General features: G+C 45.6%; 1 protein-coding gene across 1 annotated transcript; it reads left to right on the plus strand.

Moving 5' to 3' along the window:
• The first annotated feature begins 379 nt into the window (after positions 1–379).
• Positions 380–886, plus strand: LOC133076305 (non-histone chromosomal protein HMG-14-like). Its single transcript, XM_061170864.1, has one exon. The coding sequence runs from the start codon at positions 493–495 to the stop codon at positions 796–798; it is 306 nt and encodes a 101-aa protein (XP_061026847.1). The 5' UTR covers positions 380–492; the 3' UTR covers positions 799–886.
• Positions 887–20,730: the final 19,844 nt, after the last annotated feature.

Raw genomic sequence — 20,730 nt, forward strand, 5'->3', positions numbered from 1 at the left:
GATATTGGAAATTCAAAGAACTGAGTCATGAAATGCAGAAGAGAGATATGACAGTTTCAGAAATATTAAATAATGACCATTGCTAATGTCTTCAGAATTTCAGAGACTTACAAAAACTTCAAACAAAGAAGGGTAAGCCTATTATATAAGGGAAAAATAGATATTGTCCCAAAAGGAGGTGATATTTATTTATGGAAAATACATAAGTTGGGATGGAGAGTACTGATTACTTCATGGGGATGGTTAGTCTTCTAGAGCTAGAGAGAGATGGTCTGTCTCCTCTGAGATTTGTAAGTTCCTGTGGCATTTTGTCCATGTTTTAGTTTTCCTATCAAGATGGAGGGACTCTGGGGTTCTCCCACCGCCCCCGCCGCGGGTCGCAGCAGCTCGGGCGGCGGGAGGAGCGGCAGCGGCCAGGCAGCCCAGCTTCGCGAAGGCTCTCGGCGCGCCGCGGCCCGCAGGCACCCGGCACGCGCCCGCCCCGCCGCCACGATGCCCAAGAGGAAGGTCAGCTCCGGCGAGGGGGCGGTGAAGGAGGAGCCCAAGAGGAGATCGGCGAGGTTGTCAGCTAAACCAGCTCCTGCAAAAGTGGAAACGAAGCCAAAAAAGGCGGCAGGAAAGGATAAATCTTCCGACAAAAAAGTGCAAACAAAAGGGAAAAGGGGAGCAAAGGGAAAACAGGCTGAAGTGGCTAACCAAGAGACTAAAGAAGACTTACCTGCAGAAAATGGAGAAACTAAAAATGAGGAGAGCCCAGCTTCTGATGAAGCAGGAGAGAAAGAAGCCAAGTCTGATTAATATCACACACCTGGTCCTATCAGTGGTCCCTGTTTCCCTTCTTGTACAATCCAGAGGAATATTTTTATCAACTATTTTGTAAATGCAAGTTTTTTAGTAGCTCTAGAAACATTTTTAAAAGGAAGGAATCCCACCTCATCCCATTTTTTAAGTGTAAATGCTTTTTTTTAAGAGGTGAAATCATTTGCTGGTTGTTTATTTTTTGGTACAACCAGAAAATAGTGGGATATTGAATATGGGAGGCTTTGATTGTCTTGGGTGTCAGCTGAACATTCCACAGATGGGGGGTAGCTTTTCTATCCTATAATACAAAGCATACTAAATGGCAGTTTGGAGTCAGTTGTGCATTTAATGTCTTAAACACTTTAAATTACTTCTCTTCCCACGTTGTTTTTGGTAGAATTGTTTCCTAAAGCAAACCACTCACCCCTTGATCTTGGCTCACCTGGGCAGAATTTTGTGCACTCTGTATGTAACAACTTTGGTCGTGGTAGTCCAGTTCTTCTAGTAACTGTTAATGTGCTGTGAACGATTGACAATTTGAGTATGTAGTGTATATGATATTAAATTGTGAATTAGTGGGACTTACGATGTAACAGCATATCAATATTTGAAGATATTGGTACCTGATATCCTGCGAAGGAAAATTTGCCCCCAAATTTTAAGCTGGAAAGTCACTGGAATAACTGTTCAGAAAAGAATCACAACTACATGATTTTTTAGGTTTTTGGTACGTATGTTGAGAATTGTGTACAAATTGAAATGTCTGTGTACTGATCCTCAAAACAACCAATAAAATCTCAATTATGAAAGAATTTCTTGAAGCACATGAAAAAAAAAAAAAAAAAGATGGAGGGACTCTGAAAAAGTTTTGATTCCCAATTGGTAGCAGCACTTCCTTTTAAAAAAATGTCCCCATGATAATTTTTTTGGTCGAATATTATCCTGTGGCCTGTTTCATTTTCTCAGTGCTCTTCAGAATATCTCATATGAAATAAGCACCTTGGATTTACACGAGGAAATTTGCTTTACAGAAAATACTGTGTAATAGCCATTACACGTTATTTGGTCTGTCTGCATATAATCACTATGAATTATGACTTCTGTTTACAAATCCATGTGCCTCAACCCACAACTGCTGAGACTTTATTCATTCAAGACCTTCAAGTGGACTTGGTTTGTGTTCTGCTTCCTTACCATCCTAGGAGTCTTACTAATGCACCCACTTCTGTCTTCCTCCGGCTCCCAGACTAGAAATATCTGCTTTTGAGTAAATACTTAAGTATTCACTAGGGCTAGACCTTCTCAGGCAGCTATGACCAGCTCCTGATGGAGGCTAAGAAAATTCTTTCAGATTCACTCACGTGAAATATCACCTCTTCTTTCTTTTGTGGCCTCAGGCTTCTTGCTTCCTGCTTTGTTGAAATCCATAAGTTATCAGGTAAATTTTGCTTCTCTGGCTTGATCTTTACCTGAAGCATCCGAATGCCTGAATTCCCTTCTGGGTTCAGCAGGGGAAGAGGGCTTGGCTCCTTTCACTGGTGGCCGCCATCTTGTTTCTACTCCCAACGCTCATGTTTTCCCAACCCTTTCTTGCTGGTCAGCTCCTTCTCCCAGCATTGACTCCCTTCCCTGTGGCAACTCCCACAATGCACAACTGGGAGTTTCTCTGTTTACAGTTTGTTGATGGGGAACGTTTCAATTACACCTCAGCTGGGTCATCCTCTTTAATTTATACTCCCACTGCCTGCTCTCTTCACCTATACTTCTAACTATTAGTCACCTACGTGGAAGGAAGATATTGAAAATATCCTTCTGGGTTGACCCAATTGTATGGCTCTTTTCAATAACAACTACTTATCTGAAAGGAAAATTAAAGTCTGAGGGCAGTGAGAGATTTATAGTATCCACAGCATCAATGGTCTTTGGAGCTAGAAAGATCTTGGAGAGAATTTAATCCAAACTATTTATTTTCCAGATGAGGCTTGGGGAAGAGATGTGATTTACTCAGGATCATTTCTTTAGCTAATGTCAGATACCTTGTCTTCCTACACAAGACCATTTCCACCCCAGAGTATTTATTGACACCATGGTTATACCTATATAGTCATACCTACATATAACCTAGTCATATGTGTGTGTGTGTGTGTGTGTGTGTACACCTGAAGAATGTTTCCCAAACCTGTCAGAATCTTATGAGATGCCTTAAAAAAAAGGACAGTAGCATAGACCCGTATCAGACACCCTGAAACAGAATCTCTGAGGCTGGGCCCAGGAACCCAAGGTCTGGCCTGGAGAATGCTATTTTATATAATTCTCTTGCCCTCCCCCCCTCTTTTTTTCTCTCCCATCAGGCACTGCATTTTCTAAGGCTGGCTGTTACCTGTGTGAAAGGGACGCCAGGTAGGCTCACCACACTACGTTGTCATGGCAGGAACCAGAAACCCGGGGGAGGGAGGTGTGCATGTAGCAGCTGCCTGCTTGTGGCTCTGCGCACAAGGCCCTGTATCTTGAAGCAGAGCTCGGCGAGCTTAGAGACGGGCTTTGTTTGCTCGTCTATGTGGAGGCGGCCACCAGCCTGTGAACAGGACCTGGAGCCGTGGGCGTTCTCAGGGGAAGCTGCCACATGCGTCAGGCCTGCAGAGGATTGTGAGGCAGAGTCCTCGACGTGCTCAGCGACGATTCAGGGGCCCAGCTGAGACCTCGGTGTGCCAGGCTGACCAAGTAACCCACTCTCCCTGCCCGGAGTTAGCCCTGTCTGGATGGTAGGGAGTCGTCCTGACTCGGGCGACCATATCATCACCACCAGCAGTCAGAACGATGGACAGGAAACCATTCTCCCGGCAGCAGCCATGGCATGTGGGCACAAGGAGAGCCGGGGAATTGTGGGTTCAAATGGTCTGGGGTGACCAGCTCCCCGTGCATGAGCATATCAGTAAGGCATTAGTGCTAGAAAGCCCACGAATTCACCGGCTATATCCCCAGGGGTTACTCATCAGTGTGATACACGGGTGAGGGATGTAAATCCCTTCGTGCGTTTAGGGATCGAAAGTCTCCTCTGTGGTCATGGACTTGGAACAGCCCTACGTGAAAGCAGTGAGAATGACCCAGTGACCTTGGGGCTGCCTCCCAGCCCTGCTCTGAACTCCAGACACATCTGCAGTAGTTCAAGTGCCCTTTATTCTTGATCCTCAGGAGGTGAACTATTGGCCTCCTTTTCCCTGCAGATACCAGGGTGGGGCAGAGCTCGTAAATATTCATCCTCTTCTCATCTCATGGCTCTGACGGCCCCCAAAGCCTTGCTGTCTTGCAGGCCAACCAGAGGCTGAGGAATAATAGAAGGAACCGTGTGTCACTCAGATAGTTCTGGCATCACTTTCCCTCGAAGTTGGGAGAGGACCTGGGCTATCTCCCACCCCTGAATCACTTCGAAACCAGAAGTCACAGAGCAGAGGGTGGATTTCACATTTAGGTGTCAATGAGCAGATGCAGCCAGAACCATCACGTCTTTCCAGGGAGATAAGGGGATGCAGGGCACGTGATCTGTACGTGTTTTTATTTGTTTGTTTTTACCTTGAATCCTTCAGGCATTCTTGTTGGAGAGCGAGTCCTGGGAGAACAGCTTCCCTGAGTGGCTGGTCCATGTTGAAGGGGCATAGCGAGCACCGTGGGGGAGCTACAGCGACCAGTAAGTAACATGACCCCTTGGCGATGCTCCATGTCAGTCCCCAGGCCCAGGTGGGAGCAGCGAATGTGTAACCTTGAGTTACAAGGAACCGCGACCCATGATGGCTGGGTCATGTAGACAGGGACTGGGGTTATTGCAAGAAACAAGGGGCAATGCAGGAGAAGTTCTCTCCTCAGAAACCACAGTATGGTTAGTCCACCCGGAGATCAGAGCTGGAGGCAAGATAGCTCTCGGGACCTTGGTACTTGGAGGTGGTGGAATTCGTGCTCTGCCACTGAAGCGACTTGGCCAACTCTTTGGTGTCTGCTGCTCTCTATATGCATGCTTTAGCTTTTCCTCCCACCACCCTCGACCTAATATAACCCCTCTATGCTATGTCTTCTGTTTGGTCATGTTTCTACTTCCTCACACTTTGGGCTTGCTCTTAACTTCAGCTGGCTCAAGGCTATTCATGGTCTTACCCACTGCATCTCAGCCCCTGTGGCAAACAGCCTGAGACTCTGTGTATTTCCCCATTCAAAGTCCTGTCAGTGAGGATCTGATTGGCCCAGCGGATCCCTGTTTGAGCTCAGCTCTTTACAATAGGTCATGAAATAAGCCTGGATAGGCAGCCCTGACACAGGTATCTACTTCCATCCAATCAGATCAGGACAGAGGTAATAGGGCCACATCTGGGGCTGCCATTTCAGCACAGGCCATGGATGTGATCTAACCATGTTTTTCGACAGGCAGCCAAGACTTAAAAAGATCCCAGTTAAGGGAAAAAGGAACAGCTCCAATCTCAGGCAAATGCCATATATTTGGATATTGTTACTAGGCCCTTAAAATACAGAAAGAAATTTGAAGTCACCTTGATAAACTATACACAGGATAAAATATAATGTTGCTGGAACCAATGCCAAATACCAAATTTTGGGGTAAAGCAAATTATACACATATGCAAAAACGGTGGAGAAGGGGAGAGATGGGGAGAAGGGAGGCTTGGAAATCCAGGCAGGCATGAAATACAGAGAAGATCTGGGGGTCATGGTGAAACACAAGCACTGTTGAATATGTACAGTAATGTGGAGTTAGAATATAATGTATAGGATTCAATAGAATTTCTCGTAGTGTTCTCAGCATTGGCTAAATCCTTATTACATTTAGTTTGTTTCCATATTTTTTAATAAAAGAAGAAGAAAGGAAAAGCAAAAGGTGCTGGAGAAGATTGGGGGATGCAAGGTGAAAAGAAAGAAAGGAAGGGATGTAAAGCAATAGTTGGATTCTTTAGTTTGGGAATAAAAAAAGAACAGGCGAAGGATTGACTTTTCAAATTCAGCCTCAAAATCTAAGGCAGCAGATGTGTGGACTATCCTTTTATTCCAATGCCACAATTAAAATCAGAGGGAAACATGGGGAGGCGAAAACTATTGGCAGGTTGATTGCCAAGCAACTGATCGAATTGCAAAGGGCCGAGCCAATTCACTTTTCTTAACAACAAAATAATTGGACTGTGTCTGAACTACGTGAAATTATCTCCATTTGACAGACACCAGATGAGTTTGATTATTCAGTAATCAATGCACTGCTCAGCACTAGCATGTTATATCAGCCAAAATAGATGATTTGACTCCAGAAATGTCAATTCAGTGGCACCCTGTTAGCATACTCTTAGGCTTTGTAGGAGAATGAGCTCCAGAACCAGAACTTTAGTTACTGCTTTACCCAGAGAGACAGCGGACATGAAAGCCACTCAGCTTCCTTTTCCCCCTCACTGGACTGTAGTAGATTCATCCAGTCATTCAAAGATAGGCTGCAATGCAGTTCTGACACCAACCACCCAGGGTTAGCACAGACTTTACAGGGAAAGAGCACTGTCCTCCAAAGACTTCTTTCCCTTCTGACACCAGCCACATGTTCCAGGGTCCCCAGGGCACCCACACTTCTGAACAACTGGCTACAACTTTGGGGATTCCCATGACCCTTTCAGATTTGATAATTCGGTAGAACAACTCACAGAACTCCGGAAAGTGCTCTACTTACAGTTTTACCACCAAGGATACAAATCTGAACCAGTGAAAAGAAGACACCCATAGGGTGAGGCCTGGGAGGATCCCAAATGCAGAGCTTCTGTGTCCTCTCCATGTAGAATCAGGATGTATCCAGGATGTATTCTGGTACATGGATACGTTCACCAACCAGGAAGCCCATCTGAGCTTGGTGTCCAGAGATTTTATTGGGGTTTCATTATGTAGGCACAATTGATTGGATCATTGGCCACTTGTCTGAATTCACTCTTCAGCCTCCATCCTTTCCTTGGAGGTCGAGAGGTTGGGCTGATGTCAGGTGGTTCAAAGCTCCAACCTTGAGTTACGTGGTTGGTCTTTCTGGCATGGCCAGCCTCCATCCTGACATGACCTAGTGGCCCACCATGGGTCACTTCACCAGCATAAACTCGGGTGTGGTCTCAGGGGCCACTGTCTTCTGGTGAGACTGGAGACTCCCAAACTGCTGTGGCTGCTGCCACTTCCCATGGGGAGAAAAATAAAGTTTAGGTGGTATTTCTGCTTCCTAACCTGCATCCCAGTGGCTTGCCCTTCACCTCCATCCTTCCCCTTCTCCTACCAGGCTTCCCCCCAGCGCTCACTTCAGGCACCCAGAGCTCCGAGATGGGGAGGTAGCTCTTTCCTCCTGTCCTGATCACCTTTTTTTTTTTGATTCAGATTATCTATGTCCCAGGAAAAATGACAGTGGAATAGTTATCCTATCAATAGTCCCCCAAAGAAAATTGGTGCTCTTTGGTGTACTTCTCACGGTCTGGGTTGGGCTGCTTGGTCTGCACTTACCTTCATTTTTATCACAATCATCACCATCACCATCGTGATCATCATAATCATCCTCTACCTCCTACTCCTCCACAACCATCCAAGATCAGTGCCCTACAAGGACCTGTAGGAAGCAGCCTTCTGTGTTTTTACCCAGAGAGCAAACCAAGCTCTGGGGAGGGAAGTAGAAAACAGACCAGCAGGCACAGCAGGCAGTAAGCCTGAGCTGGGAGGTTGGAGGAGGAGAGAGAAGGCAGGAAAGACGTGAGACATCAATCTTCCTGCAGACAGCTGGCGAGGCCAGGCCGGCTGTCGGCCAGAACACAGCGGAACATGGCCACCTGGGGGACAGGTCTGCTGGGGCAGTCAAAGCCAATTGCTTGAAAACAGAATTATAGAGGAAGTATGGCAGTGAGAGTAATGGTGCTGGCCCTGCCCTCTTGCCTCCCAAGACACAGGAAGAGCACGGAGCCGGGGCAACGCCGAGCTCACAGGGCAGGTGGCCACACAGGACACTTGCACCAGTTACTGTGTTCTCTGGGGTCAAGCTGGTCATCATGGAGACAGAGGGAGACTCCCCGTTCTCCTCTCAGCTTCCAGACCTGCAGTCTGGCGTGGTGCTTTGGGGCCAGGGAGACTTCGGTTTGATTCCTGGCTCTGCTGATTGCTGGCTGTGTGAGGTTGGGTGTGTGGCCTGGCTTACACTGAGCCTTGTTTGCCGTGTGTCATGCTATCTTCCTCCTATTGTGTAGTGAGGGTTAGATGAGATGATATCCACAAAAGCTCTATGATACCCAGCATATTTAGCCTGTCGCCCTTCCTTTCTCTCTTGTCCTCAGGTCCCTGGTGCCACCGTCCTCCGCACAGCGTCCTGCACCTGCAGACTTGGCAGAAGCTCCTGCTCCATTTCTTGCTGGGCTGGGATGATTCAGGATCCCCCACCGTCCAACAGAGTTGGCTCCTGAGGGGGAACAGCGCTGAAGGAGAGCTTCTCATTTCCCCCTGGACTCAGCCTGCGGACTTCGCTGGAATAAAAGGTTGGCATTTATGTGCTGTGATTTCAGGGACACCAGAAAGGCCTTTCCTTTTCTCCCCTCACTGCCCCACTCCCACCCAAAAAAAACCCCCAGAAAACTCTCTCCTCTACGTTGCCTGCTGAAATTCAACTAATGGGATTTTGTTCTTTTACTTAAGTCGTTTAAATGCAAATTTTCTTAGAAAGCCTGAAATGTGTCTGTCTGCATGAATGAATGAGTCTCATTCTCTCCTCTGAGGTCCTGTGTGAGGGATGGCCTGAGGCCATCACTGAGGAGGGAAAGCAGCCCAGACTCTACTTAACCTACTTCACAGTTTTGCTTTGAGCCCATTTCAACAGAGGGTGCAAGACCGGTTTCTCATCAAATCCACAAAACTCATTTTCTCAGCCTTGGAGTTTTTTCCTGCCCCACCCTCAGCCCACCCCACCTCCTCCCCACCTCTGTACTCCACTGTGGCAGGAAGGAAAGATGGGATGTTTGTTGAGGGTCTATTGTGTGTCTGGATGGGGATGACATATGTCATCTCATTTAAACCTCATGCAATCCTGGCAGCAGGGATTAATCATCTGACTAGATGAAGAGAAGAAACAAACAGCAGAAGAGTTAGTAAATTATCCAAAGACCCCAAACCCGTGAGTGGACCAGCTGGGATTTGGACCCAGGTTGGTCTTACTCTAAAGAGTATTCATAAAGTGGTAGTAACTGCTTCCACTTTCTTCTTGATCCTATCACCCACGTTCTAGTTCTAATTTATTAAATTTAATATATGAATTACAAAATATAAGTTTCTAAAAAGAGGATGATACATTTCCATCACAAAATCCTAGATTGTTAAAGACATTTTATTGTGAAAACACTCAAACATCCACAAAAGATAAAGAGTAGGATTGCAAACCCGCTACCATCGTAGCCTGTTCTTACTACAACAGATAAAAGCAGGTTAACAACCAGGTGATATGAAAAGCATCGGGAGAGGCAGAGCCTTTCAGCTATTCCTTTCCTACAGACACCTGTCCGAGCACAAGCTCTGTTACGTTGTTCATAGGTGACAAGGATCACTAATCCTTACTGAGAGTTTACTAAACAGCAGACGTGCTTTGTGCTTTACGAATGGTAACCAGTGTAATGCTCCCAACCTCTCAATTACCACTGACTCATTTTGCAGAGTTGGGTGCTAAGTCCAGAGATGTTCCTTTCTTGCCCAAGGCCATGTGGCTGGTGGCCAGGGGCAGAGCTGGGGCAGGAACCCAGGCCACCAGGCTCCAGAGGCCATGCTTTACACCTTGGACTTGGCTCCCTCGGTTCCTCCCTGACTCGATTTATATTGCAAGACAAAATCTACAAGCACCATATTCCCCACCTTTGGTCTGTTCCCAGTGTCATGCTCATTTACTCCTTTTTCTTACATCAAATGCAAACCTTTTAGAATTATCATTTGGAAATTCCAAAACGTTTGCCCCAAGAGCAGGGGGCCAGGACTTTGAGCTTTCAGGCCAAACACTGTTCACCCTTTTCCCAACTACCTCTTTCAGCTAAGCTTCCCTAGATGATCTGCAGGAACGGGGCATCTATAGCCAGCACCCCCCCCCCCACCACCACCCCATCTCACCACACCCTTGTTTTTAAACAGAATTGAGATTCTCTTTCTTTGTGAAGTCACCAAATCAATTCCAGTTTATTAACTGAGAACCAGCAGAGTCTGAGGTGCCAAAAGCTAAAATGGGGTTTAGCAAACATAATGAGAGAAGCGTGGGGAGAGGCACCAGAACGGGAGAGGCTGGCTCAGCCGTTGCAGACGAAGGAATCAGGACACATGAGGACTTGCGCCCTGCTGAGTCTCTTTCTAACAAAACTATGTCTCATAGCCACGTGGTAATAGTCCAGCTGACGTTTGGAGTTGAAAACAAAACCTAGTTCCTGGAAGCCCGAGCACTGCCACCTGCTCTGTCCCAGGTCTACAGCCAGAGGAGAGAGCATCAGGGGACACTGTACCAGAAAAGAGGGTGAGAGAGAACCAAGGTGATGGGGGAGTCTTCAGAGAGGCATGGTGGCATGTGTGTGCGTGGGACACCCCTGTGCCTGGCTCTCTGCTAATGCCTCATACCCATCACCTGGCAGCCCCAAGAGGTGGCCCTTCCTCACTCACAACTGGTGAGAGGGGACCATGGGCTCAGGAGTGTGGTCTCAGGACCAAAGGGCATGCCTTTCCATCTGAGCACTGCCCTTCCATCTGAGCCCTGCCCCTCTCCAGCCGTGTGACGTCAGATGAGTCACATAATCTGTCTGGGCCTCAGTTTCCTCATCTATATATTGGGGACAAAAATAGTTCTTATTTCATAGGGTTGTTGCAAGGTTTTAAGGGTTGGTACATGCAAAACGCTTAGAACAGTACTCAGGACCTAGAAAGCACCATACACATAGTCGATAGCAGAGAGGAAAGCCTTGGGGTTGGCATCAAGCCGCCAGTATCCACATCCTCGTGCTGTTCTTATGGCTGGGACCTTCGGCTAGAAAGTCAGACCCTCTCGGTCTCAGTTTCCTCTTTTGTAAAAGGTGGATAACAGTAATCATATCGGGGGGTTGTCAAGAGGTTGAAAGGAATTAATATTACAAAGCCCTTCAAAGGAACACACCTGGCACCAGTGAGCGCTCAGTATAATTATTATTTTGCTCCGTAGCACGTTGACATTGTACAAGGCGGTCACCTGTCAAGGAGGCAATGGGGTGACCTGTGATACCTGCGATTTTGTTCCATGAGGAGAGCATATGAAATTGGAGCCAGAAAATGACTGGTTCTATTTCTCACTTCACATATCGGCCAGAATTCCCCAATTCTGGTTATTTTCAAAAGCTACAGTTTCGCTCACCAGCTCCTGATCCAAGACCTTCCCCCAGGGACCCCTCCCACCCGAGTCCCACACACCCGAGTTCTCCGCGTCAGAGACCCACCCACGCAAAGCCCTTTGTACCCGGCTCACGGGTTTCTGCCTCCTGACCAAGTCTGTGCGTTATAGCCATAATTGCTTCACAAGTTATATGGCTCATAAAACAGAACAGCATATTGAAGGGGAAATTAAACGACAAATAAGCTGGTTTTCATCACATCTTGCAAGGGTGCTGGAGTTGTTCCATGTGATTTGATTCCAACTCAAAAACTGCAGTAGGGCTTAGGTAAAGGCCGCTATTTACCTATTTACCTAATCGTACCTAAGGTACGATTTACCTCTCCTATTGTTCTGGGGGTTTTCCGATGATCTCAGAGCCATGGGCTTTCTGTAAATATGTTGTCTATTAGCTCCTCCCCTTGTAGTGCTGCTAAAAGTACACAAGGATCATGAGATTTGGGGATTTGCTTACCCAGGGGCCACAGAGCATAGCACAGGGGATTTTGGAGAACTGGACCACATAGAGGGGGAGGGCTCCGGATGCTCCTGCTTGATCCTCTCTGTGTAGCGCTGGATGGTGTAGACGGGCTGCTGAGAACTGCAGAGCTGCAGAGAGAGAAACAGATCAGTGAGGTGTCATCGGGAAAGGGTCAGGTGGGTTTAGTGACAGCCTAGATCTAGGGTAAGAGGTGAAATTCAAAGAAATCCCCTCTTTGAGCCTGGAATAAGAGGAAGATTGTTGCGATGGAAAGGTCAGGAAGAATCAAGGGTTTAGAAAGAAGAGAAGTCCCCTATTTATTGGACACTGAGAGAGAAAAGTGTAAAATATGTTTTTGCTTTCAAAGAACCTACATTTTCCCTGGAGAAAAAAGACACAAATATACAAAAACCTGAATTGATCTAGAGATCTGTTTGGGCCATGAAGAAGGATGTTTCATGACAGTATAGCATTAATTTTGGTGTATAATGGTTGATGTAGAGAATAACTATTGGAAGATCACTTATGGTGTGGAGGACAGAGAAGGCTGTAGATAGAAAGGGCCACCTGAGCTGCTTTGGAAGCATTGGCAGGAATTGCAAAGGTGCAGAGGACAGGCAAGATGGCGTCTGCAAGAGTATGGAGGCTTAGAGGCCAGAGGCAGGGCGAGTGTTGGAAAGTGGAGTCCTAAAGTGTGAGTAGCTGGGGGTAAAGCTAGAAAGGCAGATCAATGTGAAGGGCTTGGAAAGCAGGCTGAATAGTTCATTGCAATACAGAATCATGAACTTTATGCTAAAATATGCAAGCACATTGAGCCTCCCACTGGTCGTGTGACTTTTCCCCACTGCCTTTGACTCAGTTTTTCCAGTTACTGGCGGGGGGTGAGGGGGGATTAGGCTGGTCAGGGACAGTGCACTCATGGTGCAGGACCATGAATGGTTCAGCACACTAGTGCTTTTAGCTGCGGAGGAGAATCCTTCAAATCACAGCTCTCTGAGATGGATTAATCACCATTATCCTGCCACATGAATATATGACTCTATTTTTCAGAGTGAGGAAGAGTGCTGATGGCCAGGCTTTCACCATTTATACCTTTAATAGGTATTGAGTAACTTGTACATGTCAGGCACCAGGCTGGGCACTGGGGATGCTAGGATGGATAAGACAGAGTCTGATGGGGGAGACACACAATTAAGAGATAATTATAGCCAGATGTGTAAGTAAAGGGATTGCTGACTGCATGAGGGATGTGTGTGGGGAGAGGCAAACTCAGGCACCTGATCCAGCCCCAGGGATTGGGGAAGGTTACCTAGAGCTGCTGTTGTCTAAGCCAAGTCTTTAAGGATAAGCAGAAGATGCCAGGCAAGGGAGCGAGCGGACGGGAGGGAGAGAACATTCTAGGCTGAAGGCAGAACATAAGCAAAGCCACAGAATGTGTAATAGAATTAAGAGAGTGGGTTCTGAAGTCCAGTTACCTGGGTTGAAATGTCATCTCTGCCACTTAGTAGCTATACAAGTTTGGGCAAGTTACTTACCCTTTTTCTGACTCAATTTCCTTGTGTATAAATGAGAGTAATGATCAGTACCTACCAGATAGGGTTATTGTGCGGACTACATGATATAAGGCATATGAAGAGGCTAGCATAGAGCCCAGGACACGGTAAACACTGGATGATCACAATGATGATTATGAGGATGATGACCACCAGTGGTTCAGTGTTACTGGAAAAGCAGTGGAAGACAAGACTTGGTGAGCAATCAGGCCAGAGACATCGGCGATAATAAACAGCCTCCCTACTGATTTTTTATTCTACAGGCCCATGGGAATTTTTAAAGGGTTTTAAGTGTGGGGATAAGATGACCTGATTTGTGATTTAGGTAGATTCTTCAGGGCTCTGTGTAGTGAGATGATTGGAGGAGGACAAGCCTGGAGGCAGGACGTTCTGTTAGTGGCTTTGCAGCGGTCCAGGTGGAGACAATCAGGGCCTACGTAAGCCAGGGGAATGGAAAGGAAGGGGCGCATTTGAGAACTCTAGGTGGTAAATGTGACAGGAGTTGATGAAGGAGAAGAAAGAACCGAGGACATTCCCAGGGCTTCTAATCTGGGAGATGAGATGAATAGTGGTCCATCTACTGAGACGGAGAACATGTAAATGTAGCTTGTGTCAGAAAGACAAAGGTGAGATCCTTCAGAAGAGCCGAATGTGAGGGATCTTTGGGCAGCCAGGTGGAGAGGTCCAGCAGACCATTGTTTGTATAACATGAAACTTATCAGAAGGTCCCAGCTAGAAACACAGATTTGCATGCTGCCAGCACAATGGTGATTGTGGAACTATTTGAGTCAATGAGATTGCCCAGGGAAAGAATGTAGGGTGAGAAAAGAAGAGGATCTAGGACAGAATCCTGGGAAACACCACTATTTAAGGGGCATGAGAGGAAAAGCAGCCTTTAAAGCCAAGAACGACAGATGGGAGAGGTTGAAGGAGAAACAAGAGGCAGTGACGTGATGGAAACTAAGAGAGTGGAGAGTGTGAGGAGGAAGAAAGAGATCAACCATCTTAGATGCCACGTGGAGACCAACCAGGTAGGACCGAGAAAGGGGCCACCTGGCTTGGCAAGTAGCTGGGCAAGGAGGGGAGGAAGGAACGTGAGCTGAGGAAGTAGAGACAGAGGGTGTTGACTGTTTGAGATATTTTGGTGAGAACAAAAGAAAGAGGGGCTTCCCTAGTGGCGCAGTGGTTGAGAATCTGCCTGCCAATGCAGGGGACACGGGTTCGAGCCCTGGTCTGGGAAGATCCCACATGCCACGGAGCAACTAGGCCCGTGAGCCACAACTACTGAGCCTGCGCGTCTGGAGCCTGTGCTCCGCAACAAGAGAGGCCACGACAGTGAGAGGCCCGCACACCGCGATGAAGAGTGGCCCCCGCTCGCTGCAACTAGAGAAAGCCCTCGCACAGAAACGAAGACCCAACACAGCCATACATAAATAAATAAATTAAAAAAAAAAAAAAGAGAAGTAGCTAAAGGAAGGGGAAAAAAAGTGTTAGAGGATGCTTCACTGTTTTTTCTTCTAGTGGGAAACAATGAAGAAAGTTTATGTCTGGCAGGAAGGAACTTATGTAGGGGAAGAAGTTGTAAAGGCAAGAGCAAAAGAAGGTATTGATGGATCCAAGCCCAAAAGGAGATGGGTGGACAGGATACCGAGAGCTCAAGAGGAAAGAGGTCGGCCTAGGTGAAACGGGAGCAAAACAAAGAAAAACATCATCGTTTCCATCTTTTGTGAGACTCTAGGGAAGAAGGTAAGTGGATGAAAGTTTTTGTAGGTGGGGACACGCTTAAAGTTTGCCTGTAACAGTCTCAGGCTTTTAAAAGATGTAGAAGTAAAGGCCATATGCTGCAAGCGAGGGGTTCAGGAGATTGTTAAACCTTTCCGGAGAGTGTGAAGAAGTGGAAATTCTACTAAAAGCGTGCTGAGCAAGGACAAGAGAAAGACTGGCCATGGATTTGTGGCAGCACACATCTAAATGGTGGGACAATATTTTTCCTCCCTCATATAATGAGTTGAGAATAGGGAAAGAAAGGCAGGTTGCAGTATTCACTCAGGGTTGCAGCTTTGCCACGAAGGCCCAGTTAAAGTCCAGAAAGGCAAGGCAACTGGGGATGCTGGAGATGGATGGTAGTTTCAAAGAACAAGCCTGAAAACAGGTTCAGGAAGCGAGCAATACTCCTTCTGTCTCCTTGTTTATCCCAAGGAAGCTCAAGGGAAAGAAATAACCTCAGAAGAAATTATGCATGTCTTATAATCATTATTATTTAACAGATGAGATCCCATTTTCATTTCTGCTCCAATTCACAATTATGAAAAACAATGTATTTAACTTCAAATGTCACCTTGTCCTTGTCTTGGGGTTATGCATCAGCTTAAAGTTTTGGGAACTCCAGAACCCTTAGATGAACCCTCCCCTCCCCCATCCATAGCAATCAGGCATTTCCCCAGCAACCTGGGCAGGGGAGGGGCAGCGTGGTCTTTTATCAAAGGGAGGAGGGAACATTGACCCAGACCTGCTGAGGGGAGGCCACCCAGCTCTCCATAGCAATAACAGAAGAAAGGCCAGGAAATCACTTAACAAACAAGCATTTGGAACTTGTGGTAGAGAATGAACCCAGTTACCATCACCACCCAGCCATCCCCCCACAAAAAAATTAAGAATAGGGCAAGAGAGTTAAAGAGATTATTTTAAAAAAGAAATAGGTTGGGCTGTGGTCTAAGAGAAGTCAATTGATTGGGTGGAAAATTAAGAATATAGCGAATGAGGTTGTGGTGCTACCTCATTGACTCGGAAGAATCATCTGTTTTGGTTGTTGGTGGTGGCAGCCAAAGGGCAATAATTATTTTCTCTCCCTGGTTTGGGGCACCGCCTCAGTATAATCGATAGAGGAAGAACTTACTCCACTCTGGAGGTACCACTGCCATTTTCTCCGGAGGCCAAGATGCTCCGAGAACTTGCCTTCTGATTCCTCTGGCGAATGTTCTGGAAAGACCTCTCATACTCGTCCACTACAATATAAAAAGCTCCTTGAGATGGTCTGTCCATTTATTAGCCACAGAGACATGCACATAGCTCGGTATCATCCTAACTTTGAACAGAAGTGAATTAAGGTTTGTATAAATAAATTGTGAAAAATAAAAATGGTGTTTGTACAGTATATTATGGCTCATGAAGCAATTCCTCTCGTTACCATATTTGATCTTCTCAAAAACTCTTTGTAGTCGATTATTATTCTGAGTAAAAAACAACCCCTAAGCTTGAAATGTTACTTAGCTTGAAAATATACTTTTTTATCATATTAATTCAATTGAATTTCTCTACTGCTTTCCTCCGTATTTCCAAGTCATGTTCATTTCACTCCCCTCCTCCTAAAACCTTCAATAGATTTCTAGAATTAAATAAAATCTCTCATTCGATGCCCGCCGTGCTTAGATTCAAATCATTCTTCCAACAGTATCTCTTCATCTCATCTCCTTGGAAGCATATTTCTTTGTTCTCTCTCTTCTCCCTCCGCCAATCCCACCCTTGCCTTCCTCTTCTCCTGGGTTCTCTGCTTTTAACAAGGCTGGATCCTAAACTTTGACCAGTTCTTAAAGGCTTCGCTTAGTCACGACCTCCTTAATAAAATCATTCTTGCCAACACACTCACATTCAGGTGTGTTCCCTTCCTTTTCAAGGTTCCCAACATATGTGAAATTTTTGTTTCAAAAACTATGTCAGAATGGTGTCGAAGATATTTAGTGAAGTGTCTTATTAGATTATAACTTCTTGAAAGCTGTGGTTTTCTTCTTTTTAGTGCAAAACCTAGATCAAGCATTTTTTCCACTGTGAATTCTTTTCCACGACCACTTCATAATTCCCTTCTCTCTCTACCACATACTTTTAATATACTTTAAGCAGATGTGCTTATCACATTGTATTGAAATGTTTGGTTTTGATGTTTATCTTCCCTATTAAGCTGTAAGCAACTTGAAAGAGCACAGCATAGTGGTTAAGTGGCCAGACTGCCTGGGTCTAAATCCCAGCTCTGTTATTAACCAACAGTGTGACACTGGGCAAGTTACTTAACCTCTCTGTGCTTCAGTTTTCTTATCTCTAAAATGGAGATAACAGTAGTACTTACCTCACAGAGTTGCAAGGATTAAATGAATTAACACAGTAAAATGCTGATCAGAGAGTAAGCAATTGTAATTATTGTACTTTACTGTCCTTTGTATTTTTATTGACAAGAACAATGCTTAAACTAAACAGGCACACGGCAGGTGTCTGTTGAATAAATAAAGGAATAAATGAGGGAAAATGTAGATGATGGTTGTTTCTTACAGATTCTAAAGTCATAGATAGACTGCCCCACAGCAATTAACATGAGGTTTATAATAGGTGATCAATAAATATATGTGGGGCATGTTTTATAAATATTAATCCAGTGACTGGCAGATTGAGAAAGATAAATATACTAAATTACACAATGCATTAGGCTCATATCAAATAAATGGTCACACAGGATTTTACATTAAGGTTGTGATATACATTCCACTTTTGTTTTATTTATTTATTTATTTATTTTGGCTGCGTTGGGTCTTCTTTGCTTCGCGTGGGCTTTCTCTAGTTGCCGTGATAGGGGCTACTCTTGGTTGCGGTGAGCAGGCTTCTCATTGCGGTGGCTTCTCTTGTTGCGGAGCACGGGCTCTAGGTGCTCGGGCTTCAGTAATTGTAGCACGCAGGCTCAGTAGTTGTGACTCGCAGGCTTAGTTGCTCTGCGGCATGTAGGATCTTCCTGGGCCAGGGCTCGAACCCGTGTCCCCTGTATTGGCAGGCAGATTCTTAACCACTGTGCCACCAGGGAAGTCCTTCTCTTTCGTTTTAAAGCTCCCAGTTGAGAAGATTGTTTAACTTGCATGGTTGGTTTTAGCCAACCTATAGCTCTCTAACAAAGTGGGGGAAATCTACAAGGTAAATATCAGCCCAGATCACAGTGGCAGCCAGGAAGCGGAGCTGAAGATGGACCCTGAGATTCTGTGGCCCCCATAGGGCGAGTGTGGACCCCAGACCCGCCTGGGGAAGGCGTAGGGAGCCTTGTAGCTGATCTGGCCCTTCTGCCCTCTGCACCTTGGAGGAAGGCTCCCACCACACTGAGGCTTTCGGTAGAAAGAATGAATCAACTGAGGATTTCAAAAAAACAGATTTTTTTTTTTAAAAAGCCCTTTTGGCAGATTAATCAGGCAGGTACGGGGCTATTTCACAGTCCAGCAAACATGCACGCGCATGTCAGCGACCATACTGCAAAAAACCGGGGGACCTGTTTGTTCAGCTGGAAATGCTTACACTGGCTGCTTCCCCTCCCTCCCGGCTTTGTCACTCAACTTTCCTAATTCTGTGCTGGAGAGTTTTTTTTTTTTCCTCCTCTCTGCTTTTTAAAGTAACATCGGTGGAGCAGCTAATGAGGCGGTGGAAACCAAGCTGGTCCGTTCTGGGTTGCTAATGACTCCATTCCCGGGAGCCTAATCAAAGATTTGTACATTTAATTGCTGTCAAGTCAGCTCCAACCACCTGCCATTTCTGCAACACCTGAGCTCGCAGCTCGGTAGCCCCTGATTCTAAATGAATCCATCACCATTTTTAAAGGCCAGAAAGCCAGGCTGCTGGGCAACCCTGAATGAGATTTATCCGGGAGGGCAGAGACCACAGACCTTTCGAAGAGGTGTCACTAACCTAACTGGGTCAGCATTGGAGAGAACTGTGCTTTACTAGAATCAATTTCTCCTGCTTCTAGAGGGGGGGAAAAGGGCGGGTGTGGTGAGGATGGGGGTGTGGAGAGGCTTTTATCCTTAAGGATGACTTAATTTCCATCCCCAGCACATGGTTGTCACATGGATCAATATTTGCTGGGGATCCTTTTCAATTAAAACAGTAATTGTTTTATTCTCTTTCCCTAATTCAGGCTGTAGTTGTGCTCTGGGCTTTTTTGGAGATTTGGGGGAAAAGAAAGCAGTTAATCTGGACCCGAGTTTAATCTAATGGTAAAACAGTCTACCTCATAAGGACAGAGATTAGAAAAGAAAATTACGTTTAGCCTTTGTTCTAATTGCAATAAGAATTCTTTAAACTCATGTCCTACACTCGGACTTTATTCTTTTCACCTCTGACATGGGGGCCTGGTGATTTGCATGTCTAACAAGTTCCCAGGTGGTGCTTATCCCACTGAACTGGGGGAACTTTCTTAAAGCCTCTTGGAAATGCCAATCTCACTGTCTGCAGGTTGAGATTGCTGTTCACCAAGTACTTGATCGGCTGTGTCTACCTACTAGTAACTGAATAGGCCATGAGAAGGAGGTGCTGACCCTGAGAACTTTTGTAGGAAAAGAAGGGTTTGTTTCTTTTTTTTCACCTTCCCATCACAGGCCCACATATCATGGGTAAAGGAAGGAGACAACAGGCCAACCAATGTTGGGCAGGTACAGTGCTTTGACCTGTAGACAAATAGCCCCTCCTGTCTGAGAATTCCTTCAGTTGGAATATGGCTAATTGTATTTGGGATTCTTTCTCCCTTAGGGTGACCAACCATCTCAGCCTGTCCAGGGCTGAGGGGTTTCCCAGTGCTAAAACTTAGAATTCTGGGCAAACCAGGACACTGTTCCTCCTATCTCCCTTTGGTTTAGCAGAATCTACATCAAGAAAGGCATATTGTTCATTCAGATTTACAAATAAAATGCAGGTAAATACTGTCAGGCTATGAGCATTTTTTCCATACCCCTGCCAAAAAAAGAAGGAACTAAGGTATTTAGGTTGATAAATATTCACTCATGAGCCCCAGCTTGCCTTTGGCAAATGCTTTCTCTAGGCAACTTTGGAACTGGACCCATTTCTCATTATTGACTAACAGTGAGGAAGTTTTCTTTTTTCTTTCATTTTTTTTTTTTTTTTTAACATCTCTATTGGAGTATAATTGCTTTACAATGGTGTGTTAGTTTCTGCTTTATAACAAACTGAATCAGCTATACGTATACATATATCCCCATATCTCCTCCCTCTTGCGTCTCCCTCCCACCCTCCCTATCCTACCCCTCTAGGTGGTCACAAATTTGCTAAACTTGACCTGATTTAAAAAATAAATAAATTAGGAGAGCCAAATACCTCCATCATTAAACTGCAACCTATAGCTTCTCCTCACCTTGACTTGAATTTCTAGCTAGCCTTTTATGGCCAGCTGGTTGATGTGATGAGCTATTGTAGTGACTAGCTATGTCCTAAAGCTTTCTGTTCAGTGTTGTTTTCTTGCATTTATTTGTCTTCCTCCACTTTGCACAATTGTTACCACTTTCCAGACAAATGCACACTTGTTTTGATGTCCTCCTTACTGCTTAGTCTATTTATATCAGGGGACCCTGGAAAGTGTGCAAGATAACCTGACCAGAAAGCTAAATTAATTCTAAGAGCAAACACCATATGACGTGCCACTCAGATGGGAAAATATTGTTCACTGTTATTCA

This window comes from Eubalaena glacialis, chromosome 16 (assembly GCF_028564815.1).
Source record: "Eubalaena glacialis isolate mEubGla1 chromosome 16, mEubGla1.1.hap2.+ XY, whole genome shotgun sequence".
In the NCBI taxonomy this organism is placed as follows: domain Eukaryota; kingdom Metazoa; phylum Chordata; class Mammalia; order Artiodactyla; family Balaenidae; genus Eubalaena; species Eubalaena glacialis.